A 17444-nucleotide genomic window follows, 5' to 3' on the forward strand; every position below is an offset into this window, starting at 1 on the left:
TATTTTATTGGGCAAATGGGGAAATGGACTTTGTAAGTCTCTACATAGCTCAGTCCAGAATTCTGTTAGAAATATGGTAAATACCTCCATCCCTTTCTAACCAAGAAATCATTTTGTAGCTACTTTGTAGCTTACTTTTTAAAAATGTTCACGGGGCGGGCACCTGGGTGATTCAGTCGGTTAAGGGTCCAACTGTTGGTTTCGGCTCAGCTCGTGATCTCAGAGTCATGGAACTGAGCCCCAAGTCGGGCCCTGTGCTGGGCATGAAACCAGCTTGGGATTCTCTCTCTCCCTTTCCCTATGCACCACCCACCACCATCTCCTCGCCCTCTCAAATAAATAAATAAATAAATGGTAATAGGAATTGCCATATAATTAGAGAATCTCTTGGCCCTAATTCTAATGGTACCTTTCTTTCGGAGGCTCCTGATAACTATTCTTTTCTTTTTTCTTAACTTGCTTCTTTGGACTATTGAGCCTACCTAGATCAGGAGTGCAGTCAAGCAATTTTCTTTCTGAAAAGTCCTTCCTCCACTGTGTAGTCTTTCTTCTTTGTCCTTCTTAGTCCACTAGGGAAAAGTTCGTTTTTCTTTTTCAAATGTTTCATTTTGAAGTAATTATAAATGCACAGGAGGTTGCAAAGAAATGTACAGAGAAGTACCATAAACTTCTCCAGTTTCCGTCAATAGCAGTAATAGCTCATGCACAATGGTACAGCCGCAAAGCCAAGCAAGTGACGTGGCTACGATCCATAATTCTCATTCAGATATCACCGGTTAACGCAGGCACATGCATCCCTGCGTGTGTGAGTGGCTCTAGGCGATTTTATCACGTTTATAGCCTTGTGTGACCATCACCACAATCAAGATGCTCAACAGGGGGCACCTGGGTGGCTTGGTTGGTTGAGTGCCCTCTCTTGATTTTGGCTCAGGTTGTGGTCACATGGTCCTGGGATTGGGCCCCACGTCAAGCTCTCTGCTCAGTGGAGAGTCTGCTTGTCTCCCCCTCCCTTTGGCCCTCCCTGTGCTCACACTCTCTCTCTCAAATAAATAAATCTTTAAAAAAATGATACTCAACTATATAATCACCATGAGACTCCCTTTATATTTAGACCCACCTCCTCCTCCCCCATCCCTAACTCCTGACAACTGTTCATCTGTTCCCTATCTCTATCATTATATTATTCCGCAAATATTACATCAATGGAATCACAAGGTGTGTATCTTTTTGAGATTGGCTCCTCGTTCAGCATAATTTTGTTGAGGTTCATCCAAGTTGCTGTGTGTATCAATAGTTTATTTGTTGTTCCTTCTTATTGATGGGTAGTAGTCCATGTTTAACCATTCACAGGAAAAGGCTTTTTATGTTTCAATATGAGGCAATACTCATGGTCTTTTTTTTTTTTTTTAAGACTTCATTTATTATTTGCAGAGAGATCACAAGCAGGCAGAGAGGCAGGCAGGGAGAGAGGGGAAGCAAGCTCCTCGCTGAGCAGAGAGCCTGATGCGGGGCTCGATCCCAGGACCCTGAGGCAATGACTTGAGCAGAGGGCAGAGGCTTAATCCACTGAACCATCCAGGCGCTCCCGTACTCATGGTGTTAGTCATATTCAGGGAATACCTGTATCTTGGTAGCTACTCATGGTATGTATCAAATAAATACCAAGAGATGGGGCACCTGGGTGGCTCAGTGGGTTAAGCCACTGCCTTCGGCTCAGGTTATGGTCTCAGGGTCCTGGGATAGAGTCCTGAGTCGGGCTCTCTGCTCAGCAGGGAGCCTGCTTCCTCCTCTCTCTCGCTCTCTGCCTACATGTTACCTCTATCTGTCAAATAAATAAATAAAATCTTTAAATATAAATAAATAAATACCAAGGGATATATTTTTCCTAACTTATCTCTGGACATCAGAAACTTTTTCAAATATCAAATTTTCATGGTGCAAAAACATGAGTTCAATTATACCACAGCAAGATTCATTAAATAAACTGAAAATTTTTAAAATTAAGATTCCTATTAACCTTAAACAGTTCACTGGCCTCTTTAAGAAAGAAAAAAGTTGATGTCTGTGAAATTAAGTTTACGAAAGGAGAAGCAAAAATTTCTGGTAACTCCAGGAGAACTTATACCTGCTGGAAAATTATGAGCCATCTTGTAATAAAAGCTTTCTGCTTGATTCATAAGCTCACTTAAATAGAAATTAGAACAACCCCATGTTTCTGGTAAGACGGGCCACATATAATAAGATCCACTCCCAGATTAATAGAACTGGATGGCAATTTTTGCAAAAACAAAAGCAACACAAAAACAAAAAAACACACAAGGAACCTTTGCAATAGTCATGCATCATTGTTAGAGGAACAATCATTTCATAAATAAAAAAGAATCATGCTTTATCCCCCTCATGAAATGCTCTTCCTTTACTTTCAAACAAAACAAATCCCAGCTATCTCCTAGGCTCAGTTCCAGACCCTTCTCTACAATTCTTCCAAACACACAGCCCTCTGTTCTTCCTCCAACTCATGACATCAGTGAGGTGGCACTTCTCAGGTACTGCCATGTAAATATTCTGCTTGAAATTCTTTTAATGAGCATCTCACTGGGTTCTGAGTTTCTCTCTGCTGTTTATTGCCACCTTGTTTTTAACAGCAAAATAAACCTGGAAACATCCCAAAGTACCACATCCAATGCAGTACTAATTACATAAGTTATAATTAGCCCTAAAAAATGATAAATATAGGCATGCATGTATTTAATGTTGTGGAAAGATGTTCATAGAACATAATAATGTCTATTATTGTACTATCATTGTCAAAGAGAAAACTAGCACTTCCTGTATATGTAACTATGATAATAACAACAAATTATACATAAAGAATGAGAGAGATTTAAAAATTAATAATGCAGGGTTATGTATTTTCCCTTTAATTTTCAGGGTTTTTTTCAAAAATTTAATGATAAACATGAGCAATAAAAACAGTAAAAAATTAATGTTACTATGGATACCTGTATATAAGTTTTTTGGTTTTTTTGTTTTTATTTAAATTCAATTAACATCTAGTTCAGTATTCGTTTCAGAGGTAGAGGCCAGTGATTCACTAGTCTTATATGTGCCCTCCCTAATGCCCATCACCCTGTTAACCCATTCCTCCCTTTCCTTTCCAGCCACCCTCAGTTTGTTTCCTATGATTAAGAGTCTTTTAATGGTTAATCTCCCTCTCTGATTTCATCTTGTTTTATTTTTCCCTCCCTCCCCCTATGATCCTCTGTTTTGTTTCTTATATTCCACATATGAGTTGAGATCATATGGTAATTGTCTTTCTCTGTGTACATACATTTTTGTATGGACATATGTTTTCACTTCTCTTGGGTAAATACTTAGGGGTGAAATGATTGGGTCATATACTAGGTGTTTGTTGTACACACAAGTATGTCCAGGTATATATCTTATGTAAAGTGTTTATTCAAATCTTTTGCTTATTTTTTAATGAGTTGTTTGTTTTCTAATTAGGTTCTGAGAGTATATACATATATACATAGATAGTTTAAAAATTTTTAATTAAAAATTAAGTATGTGATTTGCAAATATTTCCCCCCATCTGTGGTTTGTCTTTTCATTCCCTTAATAGTACAAAAATTCTTCATTTTGATGAAGTCCAATTTATTAATTTTTTAAATGGATCATGCTCTGGGGTGCCTGGGTGGCTCAGTGGGTTAAAGCCTCTGCTTTCGGCTCAGGTCATGATCCCAGGGTCCTGGGATCGAGCCCCACATCGGGCTCTCTGCTCAGCAGGGAGCCTGCTTCCTCCTCTCTCTCTGCCTGCCTCTCTGCCTACTTGTGATCTCTCTCTCTGTCAAATAAATAAATAAAATCTTTAAAAAAAAAAATAAAATAAAAAAAATAAATGGATCATGCTCTCAGTGTGGTATCTAACAAATCTGCCTAATCTAAAGACACAGAGATTTTTTTTCTATTTTTTTTCTGGAAGTTTTATAATTTTAGGTTATATTTAGGTCTATAATCCATCCTGAGTGAATTTTTTATATAGTGTAGGATATGGATCAAAGCTCATGTTCTTTGCATCTCATTATTTAATCATTCCAGTACCATTTGTTGAAAACAAATCTCTATTAGATTGCCTTTGATGAAAATCAATTGTCTATATATGTATGGGTCTATTTCTTGACTCTCTATGCTGTTCCATTGATCTATTTAGTTCCATTGATTTATCCATCTTGATGCCAATCCTTAGAATTAGTTAATCCTGTCTTAATTACTGTAACTTTATAATAAGTTGAAGTCATGGGTAATAAATCCACTCCCTTTTATCCTATTTTGGTTGGAAACAGGTCAGACTGATAAATTTTAATCCCAGCTCCACCATGTAATACTGGTGTGATTTCATACAAAGCAGTTAGTAATAATTACTCATTTATATACTTGTTTATCACTAGAATTAAATATTAGAGTGTTTGGGGCACCTGGGTGGCTCAGTGGGTTAAAGCTTCTCCCTTCTGCTCAGGTCATGATCCCAGGGTCCTGGTGGCGTCGAGCCCTGCATCGGGCTCTCTGCTCAGCAGGGAACTTGCTTCCCCTCCTTCTCTCTCTGTCTGCCTCTCTGTCTGCTTGTGATCTCTGTCTGTCAAATAAATAAATAAAAATATTTTTTAAATAATTAAAAATATTAGAGTGTTTGGATTAAATGCTTATAGAGCTTGAACTAGGATGATGCCTCTGGAAATAAAAAGTACTGGAACTACATGGTGGCATGTGGGATGGACTCTGCTATCTTTCTCTGCACAGGGATATCCTCTTGCCCTTCCATCTTTTTTTTAATAGATATAATTGACAGATAAAATTGTGTAAGTCTGAGGTATACTAAGTGTTGGTCTGATACATGTATTGCAATATGATTACTCCAAAAGCATTAGTTAATACCTTTATTACATCACATACTCATCATTTTTTGTGTGTGTTAAGAATGGTTAAGATTTAGTCACTTAGCAACTTTGAAGTTCATAATACAATACCATTGACTATAATCACTATGCTGTCCATTAGGGCCCCAGGACTTATTTATCTACTCGTTATAATTTTATATCCTTAAACAACATCTCTCCAATTCCCCTGCCCCCCAGGCCCTGACCTTTCATCTTAGATATTGAAGTTTTGCACCAAATTGCTCCAACTGCAGACTGATCACGTTGTACCGCAACAACAACAATGAGAAAGACAAAATAAAGGTGAAAAAGAATTTAAAAAACTAGTCAGGACCTCCCAGTTTAGGATGGTCATTCCATTATATCAAGTTTTCTATGCAGCTTTGTAAAATTTTACTTCAAAAAAACTTTTTTAAAGAAGAGAGTGAGGCAGGCACCTGTGTGGCTCAGTGGGTTAAGTGTCTGCCTTTGACTTAGGTCATGATCCCAGGGTCCTGGGATGGAGCCCCTTATCCAGCCCCTCAGGCTGCCTGCTCAGGGAGGAGTCTGCTTGCTCTTCTTCCTCTGCTCCTCCCTTGTCTGACATCTCTCTCTCTCTCTTAAATAAGTAAATAAATAAAACCTTTTTAAAAATGACTTTAAAAAAATGAAGAAAACATTCTACACATTACCTTGAAACCCAGGTTACAGTAGCTTTTGGCCAGTTTGGTGGTGTTTTCTTCAGCTCTTCTTTTTTTCAGTCTTCACAATACCAGTCCCTGTCAGTCTCCAAACACAGCCCCCCTCACCCCCCCACCCCCCACCCCCCACCCCCCCCACCCCCCTAATGGGTCAGCAGCACACTAAAGGGGAGGAGCTACTTCCCAGGATCGCTGCCCTGGCAGCCCAGAGACCAACAGTGCTGCTCTTCTGGGAACCAGAGAGGACCCTGATCACTCTGTTGTGTGCCATGTGAGCTCTATGTCCAACAGGATGGCTGGTGGACCTAAGAAATGTTGGTCTTTGATTGGATTCAGTCTTATCTGTCTTAAAATGGTGAGTTCACATTTCGACCTACCTGCAACTATTTACGGGGAAAAAAAAAAAAAGACATTTATTACCTTTTTCTTTTTCTTGAGAGACTGCGAGTGGGGAGATAGAAAACAAAATACCTTTGGACCATAGGAAGATTTTACATGTTTGCATGTTTGAAATTTAATGCAGTTTACTAAAGAAAGAAAGCAAGATTATCCTTATATTTTAAGAACAAAGATTTCTGTAAAATCTGTCAGCAGCTACTGACTCAGTTCAATAGGCAGATCCAGGGAGAAAAATGAAATAGTAATGTGATCTGCCTCCAGCCTCTAAATTCTATTTAGGATTCCTTTGTGGTAGATTTGAGTTCGGGAAATTATTTGTGCAAATAAATACTCTGTATGGATTCACATATTGCTCACATTATGTATTATAATGTTGTGATAAATTTATTACTGCTCTGATTTATGTTTTATGTCTCCCCAAATGGTATTTTTCTTCATGGTTCTAATTTTTATAAACTTTCCTTTTCAGGTTGCTTCAGCAAAAACAGGTAAGATTTTTTGAAACGCAAGCTTTCTCTCCCCGTATTTTATGTTAATTTCCATTGTTAATTCTTAAGCTAGCCTGAAATAGAAAAGCTACACCAGCAAAAATATTCAACATCTTCTGAGCACCCACACTGTGAGTCCAGCTGGTAAGACAAATACATGAATCAAACCTACAAGTTCTCATAAGATATTCCTACTGAGTACTGAGATGGATGGAAGGTCATATAGTCATGGATTTTCTCAAATACATGTAGCCACCAGTAAAATACTATGATGATTATCAGTCTAGTCAAAGAAATAGTTTTAAGCATAAATAGTATAGAATCTAATTTATATAATTTTTTCTATTTGTCTTCTGAAAAATTAGAGGAGAAAATTAGAAATTTTTTGAGGAAAAGTTCAAGACTCTCTATTTTAAAAAGAAAGGATTTTACACTTCTAATAGTGCATCCTTAAAACACAGAAAATGATAACTCAGAGCTAGAAAAAAAGGCTTTCTTTTAAAAAGATTGTATCTTTTTTCCTGAATAAAAGACTGAAGGCAAAGAAAGTATCTCTAGAAAACTTGCCTAGCTCCTCCATTCTAGAAATCTAAGTCCCCTGAAAGGAAATGTATATTCAATGAGATTTTGATTATCTGGAGGTCCCATGTAATATTGATTATATCACCAAAAATGTCTCATGGCAATTCAACTAAAATGAGAACAATTATTATTTTGTCTGTATCATAGGAAAGGAAATACAAATAAGGCAGCTTAAAATTTGGGTGTTTTTTTTTTTTTAAGAGAAAAACTTTTTAGGGACACCTGGTGGCTCAGTGGATTAAGTCTCTGCCTTTAGCTCAGTCATAATCTTGGGGTCCTGGGATGAAGCCCTACATTAGGCTCTTTGCTCAGCGGAGAGCCTGCTTCCCCCTCTCTCTCTGCCTGCCTCTCTGCCTACTTGTGATCCCTCTCTCTGTGTCAAATAAATACATAAAATCTTAAAAAATAAAATCCCATTTATTTTGGGCATCTGGGTGGCTTAGGGGGTTAAGCCTCTGCCTTCAGCTCAGGTCATGATTTCGGGGTCCTGGGATTGAGCCCCTGCTTGGCAGGGGGAGCCTGCTTTCCCCCTCTCTCTCTGCCTGCCTCTCTGCCTGCTTGTGATCTCTCTCTCTGTCAAATAAATAAAATCTTAAAAAATTTTTTTTTAATTTTAAAGTAATCGCTACCCCTAATGTGAACCTTGAACTCACAACCCGAAGGTCAGGTGCCCCCCCAAATCAGGCACATTAAAAATAAATAAATAAATAAAATATTAAAATTTGGCATAGTTATGTATGACTGACCTATAACATCTATGCATGTGTAGTAAGTTCTCAAAATCATCTCATGCTTTATTTTTATTTACTTACCTCATACTAGAGAAGCCTTCAGGAAGGCCTGTGAAGCAATGAAAAGGACTGGTTGGCCAGATACAAAGTAACTTTTTAAAGAAGTGGCCTTTAGGGGGACAAAATCTAGTTCTCTGCCTCATAGAATGTCCCAGGACACAAGGGACACACTGAGCTCTCAGAACAGGTCCCTTTTAAGTCCCACATTCTCCACACCATTGGAGAGAAAGAATGGGGAAGGCTGAGGTGATGCTGTTAATTGATTCAACCTGGCTTTCCAATAAATGGAATGTATTTTATTGACATTGTAAAGGAGGTCTCCTTCTGCGTACGTGCATTATGGTTCTCTTTGGGCTCTGGAGTAGGCTCTGTATCTTTGTCTGGCCGAAAGGGCTACCAAGCTACTTTAGACCTCCTTGAGTTGGTAGAATGTACAGATGCTGAGAAGCAAAGGGTTTCACTCTTCACTGATCAGAGTGATTGCTTGCAAATCTGGAGAATAAAGTTACCTCTTTCATCAAAGCAGTAAGTGGGCCAAACACAGAACTCAGAAAGAGGGAAGAATTGCTTCTAACTTCCAGAGCCTTACCCATCCCGCTCGGGCTTCTCATCTCTTTAATGGAAACATAGTACAGAGGTCTTGACCTCTCACTGCTGCTACTGCTCAGATCCTGCCTAGAACCACAGGCAATCTGTCTCTCCTGTGCTTACCCCAGACCCTCCCCAGAATTTCATCTTCCCTGGCACTTGTCCTATACCATGTGGTCCGCTCTTCCAAACCCAAAACTTACTTGTCTTGGTACACACACACACGTACTAACCCTCCCCACCTTTCAAAGTGCTCTTGCACACACTTTTACTTAATCATTACAATAATCCTAAAATGTAGATATTTCACTTTTTTTAATATTTTGCATTTTAAAGTATATCCTAAGATGTAGATAGTATTAATATTCTGCATGGTCAAGGGAGAAAACAGAGGCTAGAGGTTAAATGACTTGTACATGTTCCCATGCAAAAGTAAATGGCAGAGGGGCGCCTGGGTGGCTCAGTCCTTAAGCGTCTGCCTTTGGCTCAGGTTGTGATCCTAGGGTCCTGGGATCAAGCCCCGCATGGGGCTCCCTGCTCTATGGGAAGGTTGCTTCTCCCTCTCCCTCTGCCCCTGTTTGTGTTACCTCTTTCACTGTGTCTCTCTGTCAAATTAAAAAAGAAGAGAGAGAGAGAGAAGTAAATGATAGAGCCAGGGCTCCAAGCCGGAGTTCCTGGATCCAAATTCTGGGCCGCTTCCACCTGTGTTTCATCCTGCTGACACTGGCTTCCTGCGTTATGGCTCTTGAGCAAAGGTGCCTCTCCCAGCTCACTTCAAACGGTCAAGTTTTGTGGCATCTTCAGGCCCCTTGGTGGGCCCGTGAGGAGATAATCTGTGTCGTGCTATCCTTTCAGAGGCCTCTCAAACCTTCTGTGAATCCACTGTCAGGCCTTGTCTTTCCATGGCTTGTTTGGTTGTCATTTTTCCAGGAAGTTAGTCCATTCCAGCGTGAAGCACTAACTAACACAGAAGATAAGATAAACCACGGGGACAAAGGAAAAAGGAGTTGAGAGATCTCACAAAGTTAGTTAGAGGAAAGAAGGCAGATAACACAGGACAAGTAAGTGGGAGCAGAAAAGGGATGAATGTGTGGGAGAGATAGAAGTGGGGGCCCTTGCTGGGGCTTTTTAAAATTTTTAATATATTTTTAAATATTTATTTATTTACTTTAGAGAGAATGAGCGCAGGTGCGACAGGGAGGGGAAAAGGGAGAGATCATTTTAAGCAGACTCAGCACGGAACTGGACACACGGTTGGATCCCCTGACCCTGAGATCATGACCTGAGCTAAAACCAAGAGTCCGATGCTTAACTGACTGCGCCACCCAGGCAGCCCTTGCTGGGGCTTTCTATCCTGTAGTGGGGGAGAGGGAACATGGATGCTTTCTGCAGAGTCACCTTCTGTTGGCAAATGCCTAAGATGCGCAGGTCTGCAACTTTTCCCCAGCATATATAACTTTCATAGTTCTCTTTTGATAGCAAAGGAGTCCTGGGTGATGTTCAAGGAATGTCTGGCCAGTGCACAGTGGAGACTTTGTTCGATCTTGAAGCCTGGTTATTTCTGAGTTGCTGCCAAAGCCAACTCTCTGGGCTATTGGTGCAAAAAGAGAAGGTTGTCTGTGTCATGCCCATAGGGATTCGGCCGGTAGGGTCTGCTGGGGGGAGGGAGTTGATACTGGTAAATCACACATGTGGTCTGTATTTACTTTTTCTCCTCTTTGCCCTATAGCTTAGTTTGGAATTTGGTATGTAGGAATTTTACCCAGCAGATGCAGCATCATTGAAGAGAAAAGGCTAGGTGCCAGTTCCAAACTTAAAACCAGCTATTTTTTATATGACCTTTCTTTCCACTTGGACCTCCTATACACGGGGCATGTTCTGTGTCTGTGGACTTTTGCAATTTAGTAAATCTTGTCACCATGCCTGTATCTCCTACCCCTTCCCCAAAGTGTAGGAATGCCTTATATACACTCCTAACATAAACATTCATATCCCTCAGACAGACCATGGCCTGGCCCTGATGAGGAGGGACCACAGTATCTCATTCGTTTATTTATTTATTTATTTATTTATTTGACAGACAGAGATCACAAGTAGGCAGAGAGGCAGGCAAAGAGAGAGAGAAGAGGAAGCAGGCTCTCCGCGGAGCAGACAGCCCGATGCGGGGCTTGATCCCAGGACCCTGGGATCATGACCTGAGCCGAAGGCAGAAGCTTTAACCCACTGAGCCACCCAGGCACACCCACAGTATCTCATTCTTAAGCCAGAACAGATGTTTTGATGGAGAAGGGGAGAATAAAGTTTATTTTTATTTTATACGGAAGAATCTAAAAATGATTCTATTTTGATATCGTGGAAGTATAATCCAGCTATCCTAAAGCAACTCAATTCTTCCTCTTCTATTTAGTTTAAAATCCCTGTGGGAAATGTGCAAGTACATGAGATGGAGACAGAGCCCCAGCAGAGGTGGGACCCTCACCATCAGGCCAAGGCAGTGGAGCATAGGAGAGGGGAAGGGAGGGAAGACCAGTGGTGGCAGAGCAGGTCCAGGAATTCACAGAGTGCCAAACCAGAAATAGAAGCCTCTAGAATAAAGCCCCTCGGTGACTCTCTCCTTCCTCTCGGAGTTCTTTCCCACAATCATGCCCCACTCTTTTTTTTTTTTTTTTTAAAGAGGCTCTATGCCCAATGTGGGGCTCAAACTCACAACCCCAATATCAAGGGTCATATGCTCCACCGACTGAACCAGCCAGGAGTCCCACTCTTTTAGCCCGACTCTGATTTAACTCTTCTAGAAGTACAAAAAGTACAAAATATCCTAGAGGCAACTGGGAAAAATCTGTTTGAAATCCTGTTCCTGAATGACAGGTTTGAGATTTCTGTCTCTCTTCTGGAGAATAGCTCTGCCTTTCTTTTTCTCTGTTTTGTCTTGATCCTGAAGGGCAGGGGTGTCTGGCTGACTCAGTCGGTAGAGCATGGGCCTCTTGATCTCAGGGTTGTGAGTTCGAGCCCCACATTGGGTGTAGAGATTATTTAAAAATAAAATCTAAAAATAAATAAAAACTTAAAAACCTACCTTTTTTTAAAAAGGATTTATTTATTGGGTGCCTGGGTGGCTCAGTGGGTTAAGCCACTGCCTTCGGCTCAGGTCATGATCTCAGGGTCCTGGGATCGAGTCCCGCATCAGGCTCTCTGCTCAGCAGGGAGCCTGCTTCCCTCTCTCACTCTCTGCCTGCCTCTCCATCTACTTGTGATTTCTCTCTGTCAAATAAATAAAATAAATCTTTTAAAAAAAAAAGGATTTATTTATTTACTCATTTAGAGGGAGAGATAGAGAGAGTGCAAGCAGAGGGAGGGGCAGAGGGAAAGAGAGAGAGAGAGAATCTCAAGCAAACTCCTGGCTGAGCACAGAGCCTGATGTGGGGCTCAATCCCAGGACCCTGAGATCATGACCTGAGCCAGAACCAAGAGTCGGTCACTTAACTGACTGTGTTACCTAAGAGCCCCTAAAATAAAATCTTTTTTAAAAAAAGAAAAGAAAATGAGGACAAAGTTTATGTCTAAAGGATGACATGAAAATGACTTAGTCTGAGAAGTAAAATGATGAAAGAAGTCATCTTCATAGGTATCCTAGCTAATGTACAACTTCAAAATCTCTTCCAACAGAAGCCTGGGTGGCTCAGTTGGTTAGGCGTCTGACTCTTGATTTCCACCCAGGTCACAATCTCAGGGTTGTGAGATGGAGCCCTGTGTAGGACTCAGCTGAGTGTGGAGTCTGCTTGAGATTCTCTCCCTCCCTCTACTTCCCACCCTCCCCCACTCATGCATGCTCTCTCCCCCCCTTTCTCTAAAATAAATAAATACATAAGTACATAAAATCTTCCAAATCTTTTTCAGCTCCTGAAATACCCACTATCGACCAGGCCTATTCAAAAATCAGCAACAGTATCACTGTGGAATGGGCCACAGTGCCGGGGGCCACCAGTTACCTCCTCACAGCTGAAGATGGAGACACTGTCATTGAAACTATGGTGGCCAATTCCCCAGGCACTGTGACAGGCCTGAAGGCTGCAACCTTGTACCAAATCACCATCAGATCCATCAGTGCCACTGGGAGAAGCCAACCATCACCTCCGAAGCAGGCAAAGACAGGTAGCTGGATGCTTCTTCCCTGTTGAGCTCTCGTGACCTAATCACTTATATGGAACCTTCAAGTACATGGTATAATTTAGCGTCACACGAGTGCCTACGATTTGGGGCCCACAGGTGAAAGCCACCAGATGGTGTTTTTGGCAATTCAGATATCTGTGGGGGAGGTGGTATTTAAATTCCAGATGCTTTGGAAACGAAAACCCATTTCTGGGCATCTTTAAGAACATCCCTGCTTTTAAATCTCTGAAAAATGGATTTCTGTTTTTAATCTTGGTTATCTGTAAAGACCGTGCTAAATAAAGAACACATAAAAGGGATTTTGCTACATTTTGTCTTACTTAAAATAAAAACACTTAGAGTTTGTCATCAGCGTGACTTAAACTGAGTTGATAAAGTTGTACCTAGGCATATTTCTAAAAGGTTGTGTGCACATTATAATATTACAAACCATCATTTTCCCCATTGAGTTATACTGTAATTATAAGGATGTTTTCTATAATTTCTTACAAAACTCCAGTTGAAACTAATGCCTAATACTAGAGTTTTTCTGTTCCCCATTCCTCTGCCAAGTCATTTATGATTAATACACATGTAGATAACCATTATTGAATGGAACTGTGCTGTAAATCCTTCAAAGCAAATAATTATTTCATAATATGGAAGACCAACTTCAAATTACTTATTCCTAAATTTGAATTATCCTCCACTGCAAATGCATGTGTTTTGTCTTTGTAGTACTGGCTGCACCCATTCTAGAAGTAAGCTCTCCAAGTCCAGACTCCATCCTTGTGCAGTGGGAAGCTGTATATATGGCAATTGCATTCTCTGTGTCCATCATGCGAGCGAATGGTTTGGGGAGAATATGGAAAGAGAATACCACAAACACCTCCTTGACATTCAGCAGTTTAGAAGCTGGGACTCTCTACACCATAAAGGCCTACGCATGGAATGCCAATGGTACCCCTGGGGATGACTCCACCTGCAATCAGAGAACAAGTAAGGACTTCCAGCTCAGCCCCCAGCAATCCCCCTCTTGATGAATGAGAGGGGCTCTGCATTGTAGCCATCAGGAGTGGTGTTAAATGATAAGTACAGAGCAGCTGGCAGCAGATATTTAAGTTTATTATGAGTTTATTTATAGTGCCTTGACTGTTCCTCCTTGGTAGTTTAAATGCTGACTGCGTGTATAAAGACATGCCGCTCAGAATATACAGAGTGTGACTTCTCCCTCCCTGAGAGCTAGCTTACTTTCAAGCGTGCACTGTTGATCTCCCACAGCAAGAGATGGCCTGTGGATAGGTTTACCAGTCTCCCATACCCTTCCTAGGTTCAGACTGACAGCATACACAAAAAGAATTGGGACAAACAGGAATTCATTTATTCAGTACACACTTAGTGAATGTGTTGTAACTTTGAGTGGGCATTGTTCTAGAGACCCAGCAGCAAACTAAACAAAGTTCCTGTTGTTACGGTACTTAATGCTGGGCTGCGAATCAGAGTTTCAGATATATTCCTCAAAACCTCACCCTTCACAGTCAATGGCAGTCTCCCTGGAAGTGTACGCTTGTGCCCAGACTTCCTCTTTTTATTATTTTATTTTTTTAGGAAGCCCTTCATGATTTCGCGTGTCATCCTTGTGCGGGGATCATGCTAAGCCATAACATGCCAGTTCTGGTGCGTGTGATGCTGAAATGAGCACGAAAGTAACCATCTTTGTAAGAACACCAGTTATATTGGACGGGGCCCACCCTCCTGACCTCATCTTCACTGATTGCATCTGCTATGACCCCGTTTTCAAATAAGATGACAGTTGGAGGCCCTAGGGGTTAGGACTTCAACATAGGAGTTTTGAGGGGACTCAGGTCAACCCCTGACAGCTCACCAGTACTCTACTCATTTTTCCTGCCTCTCTCATGCCCCACAAGGGAAGGGCTGGTTGTCCTAAAATACTGTAGGCAACCCTTACTATGTTCAGGCCTAGAATTATCTCAGAGCAGATCTGTGACTTCAGCTAAGCTAACTATGAAACAGGGCAAGGGTCCTGTGAAGATGGCCTATAGGCGGAACATGGCAGGTGCCTGCCTTGCAGAGCAAGAGTTGAGTCTGTTTCCTCAAACAGGGCCTTCCCTGGGTCCAGAAGGTGCTGCATATGCTATGCAAGGAGGTCTCTGATGCCTGCCAGGTGGCCCTCATTATAGCACGGATTCTGGACAACTGAGACCAATTTCTCTCCTCCCAGCCAAAGACGATACTCCTCAAGTTTTTTCAAGAGGCTAACCCTAAAAAAATATAAGGCATATTTCTGAGAATGTAGAGGGAAGTATTTTGGGAGACACTAAAATGACTGCCTTAATGTGTGACCATCACACTTGATACGTTCCTTCCTTCCCTTTGATTTAGAATGGAATGAAAGTCTTGTCTTCTAGAAACAGTTATAATCTAAAAGCTCTTACAGAAAAAGTCTTAGCAGGTGTCAAAAGTAAAAAAGGGAGGGGTTGGCTCAGTCGGTAGAGCATATGACTCTTGATCTTGAGATTATAAATTCAAACCGCAAATTGGGTGTAGAGACTAATCTATAATCAGTTAACCGGCCAACTCTTGATTTGTCGGCCAACTCTGCTCAGGTCGTGATCCCAGGGTCATGGTATGGAACTTGCATCAGGCTCCATTCTCAGCGAGGATCTCCCTTTGCCCCTCCCTGCACTTGTGCTCTTTCTCTCTCTCTCTGAAAGAACTATATAAATCTTTAAAAAATAAATAAATAATGACAGGTAAAGAAGGGATGTTGTTGAAGCCCAATTCATTCACCCACATCAACCAATAATAGAATATTGGACCTACCACTTAATAATAACATGCCTACATGGCCTTTTTGGCCTTCACATTTATAATTTCATTTAATTATCCAGTCACTTGTTGTGCCGAGTGAATGAATCATTCATTCAAAATATGCTTCTTTACCACCTATTTGCGCTAGGGTCTGATCTTATTAGATCCATTTTACAGATGATAAAAAATTAAATAATAGACTAAATACCATGGCTAAAGTCACATAACTAGTCATGAGTTTGCACAGTCAATGCAGATGTGTTACACTAAATCCTAATGTCATGCTCTAAACATTAGCAATTCTCCTACTGTCATAGTGCCTCATCCTCTGAGCTCTGCAATGCTGTTAGGCCAAATCTTATTTGGGTTCTTGAGGCTACTGCACAATCGTAATTATTTCTCAAAAATCTAGGTCCTCAGGCTCCTGCCAACATTCAAGTCTCTTTTGACAGTGGGGCTCTGAGAGCCTCTGTTTCATGGACCCCGACGGAAGGAGCTTTCAACTACACCGTGATGGCTTTGAGTGACTCTTCGGAGCTGATCTGTCATACAAGTCTCAATGCCTGTACCATCTCTTCACTCCAGTGTGGCACTGAGTACCTCATTTCAGTTTTAGCGAGTAATGATGCTGGTTCTAGCAAATCAACTTCTGCGGAGGCCCTTAAAACTGGTACGTAAACAACAGTGAGATCACTGTAGGGCTGGCGACCCAGGGCGACTGCCAGAAGGGAAACAAAGAATCACCTGATGATGTTCCAGAACACTCTGGAAGCAGTGAACATGAAAGCCTGGTCTAAATGAAAGCATTGAATTGGACATTCTAATGAGTTTTAATAATGTGATAGGGACACCAGATAGCAGGCACTGGAAACAGCACTTCTTTGAAAATTGGTAGGAGTTCTGGCTCCTATTCTAGTCTATCACTAATTAATTTCCTTTATCCTTCGTAAAGTCATACACATTCTAAGATCCAGTTGGAGTGATCCACAGCTCTAACTGTGTGGTATGGATAACAGCCTCTTCCTACCCTATGCTTCACAGACCTAGACCTTGTGGGACCTATTTTGGGGGGGGGGTGGCGGGAAGCTATTTTTTTAAGATAAAGATGGGTGGTCTATAATTCTTAGTTTGTGTTTCCCATTTTCATCTTACCAGAGAATAAAGATTTACCTATGTGGAGGTTTACTCCTCAATTTAGAAACATCGGTATGTTTTGGTGATGGGAACTAGCATTTAGTGAAGACCTACTATGTACCAGGCACTATCAATAAATTATATTATTTAATTTTCATGACATCTCGATGAGGTGGGCTCTCTTAGCTCCTTTTTCAGGCAGAACAATTTTAGGTCTGAAAAATGAACTATTTTTCCAAAGGCATACCAGTAATAAGTGCTAGAGCTAGGATTCAAGCCCAGGATTATGGAATGTTAGTCCTCTAAGCCAAAGAAAATGTAGATAATCACAATAATGTTCACTTTACCCAACAGTCAGAGCTGTATCACTCTGAGTGTAAAAGGCTTCTGAACAGAGAGGAAAAGAGCCATCCCCAAGCTGATGCACTGAATTTCGCAGGGGAAAAGTACAGCCAGGTCCTCAGATCCAGTTTCTTATGGTTCTGTTAAATTATGGTCATGGATAGCATACCTGGTGACTTGACTTCTCTTTTGACAGCTCTAATTTACTCTGGACGGCACATTAGAAATGGTTATGGATGGGGTCGGGAGAGCTGAGCATGAAGGAAGAGATAAGAATACACTTTCTTTTATTTTTTTTTTTTAAAGGTTTTATTTATTTGACAGAGAGAGAGACACAGTGAGAGAGAGAGAACACAAGCAGGGGGGAGTGGGAGAGAAAGAAGCAGGCTTCCCGCTGAGCAGAGACCCTGATGTCCCTGGGAAGACAACTGGCCTAACAACTTAACAACTGAGCCATCCCAGGCACCCCTAAGAATACATTTTCAAAAGCACAGCAGATTGAGTCAGTCATTTCATGAGGGA

At 41.1% G+C, this 17444-nt stretch overlaps 1 protein-coding gene across 1 annotated transcript in view; it reads left to right on the forward strand.

The window, feature by feature from the left end:
* Positions 1-5799: 5799 nt before the first annotated feature.
* Positions 5800-17444, forward strand: part of FNDC7 (fibronectin type III domain containing 7) — a 29110-nt gene continuing 17465 nt past the window's right edge. Inside the window, exons 1-5 of the mRNA XM_044236458.1 lie at positions 5800-5972; positions 6486-6504; positions 12363-12617; positions 13353-13613; positions 15859-16116. Coding sequence (XP_044092393.1) covers positions 5898-5972; positions 6486-6504; positions 12363-12617; positions 13353-13613; positions 15859-16116 — 868 coding nt within the window. The 5' untranslated portion in view covers positions 5800-5897. The remainder of the gene's footprint in view (positions 5973-6485; positions 6505-12362; positions 12618-13352; positions 13614-15858; positions 16117-17444) is intronic.

Source organism: Neovison vison, chromosome 2 (genome assembly GCF_020171115.1).
Source record: "Neovison vison isolate M4711 chromosome 2, ASM_NN_V1, whole genome shotgun sequence".
Lineage (NCBI taxonomy): Eukaryota > Metazoa > Chordata > Mammalia > Carnivora > Mustelidae > Neogale > Neogale vison.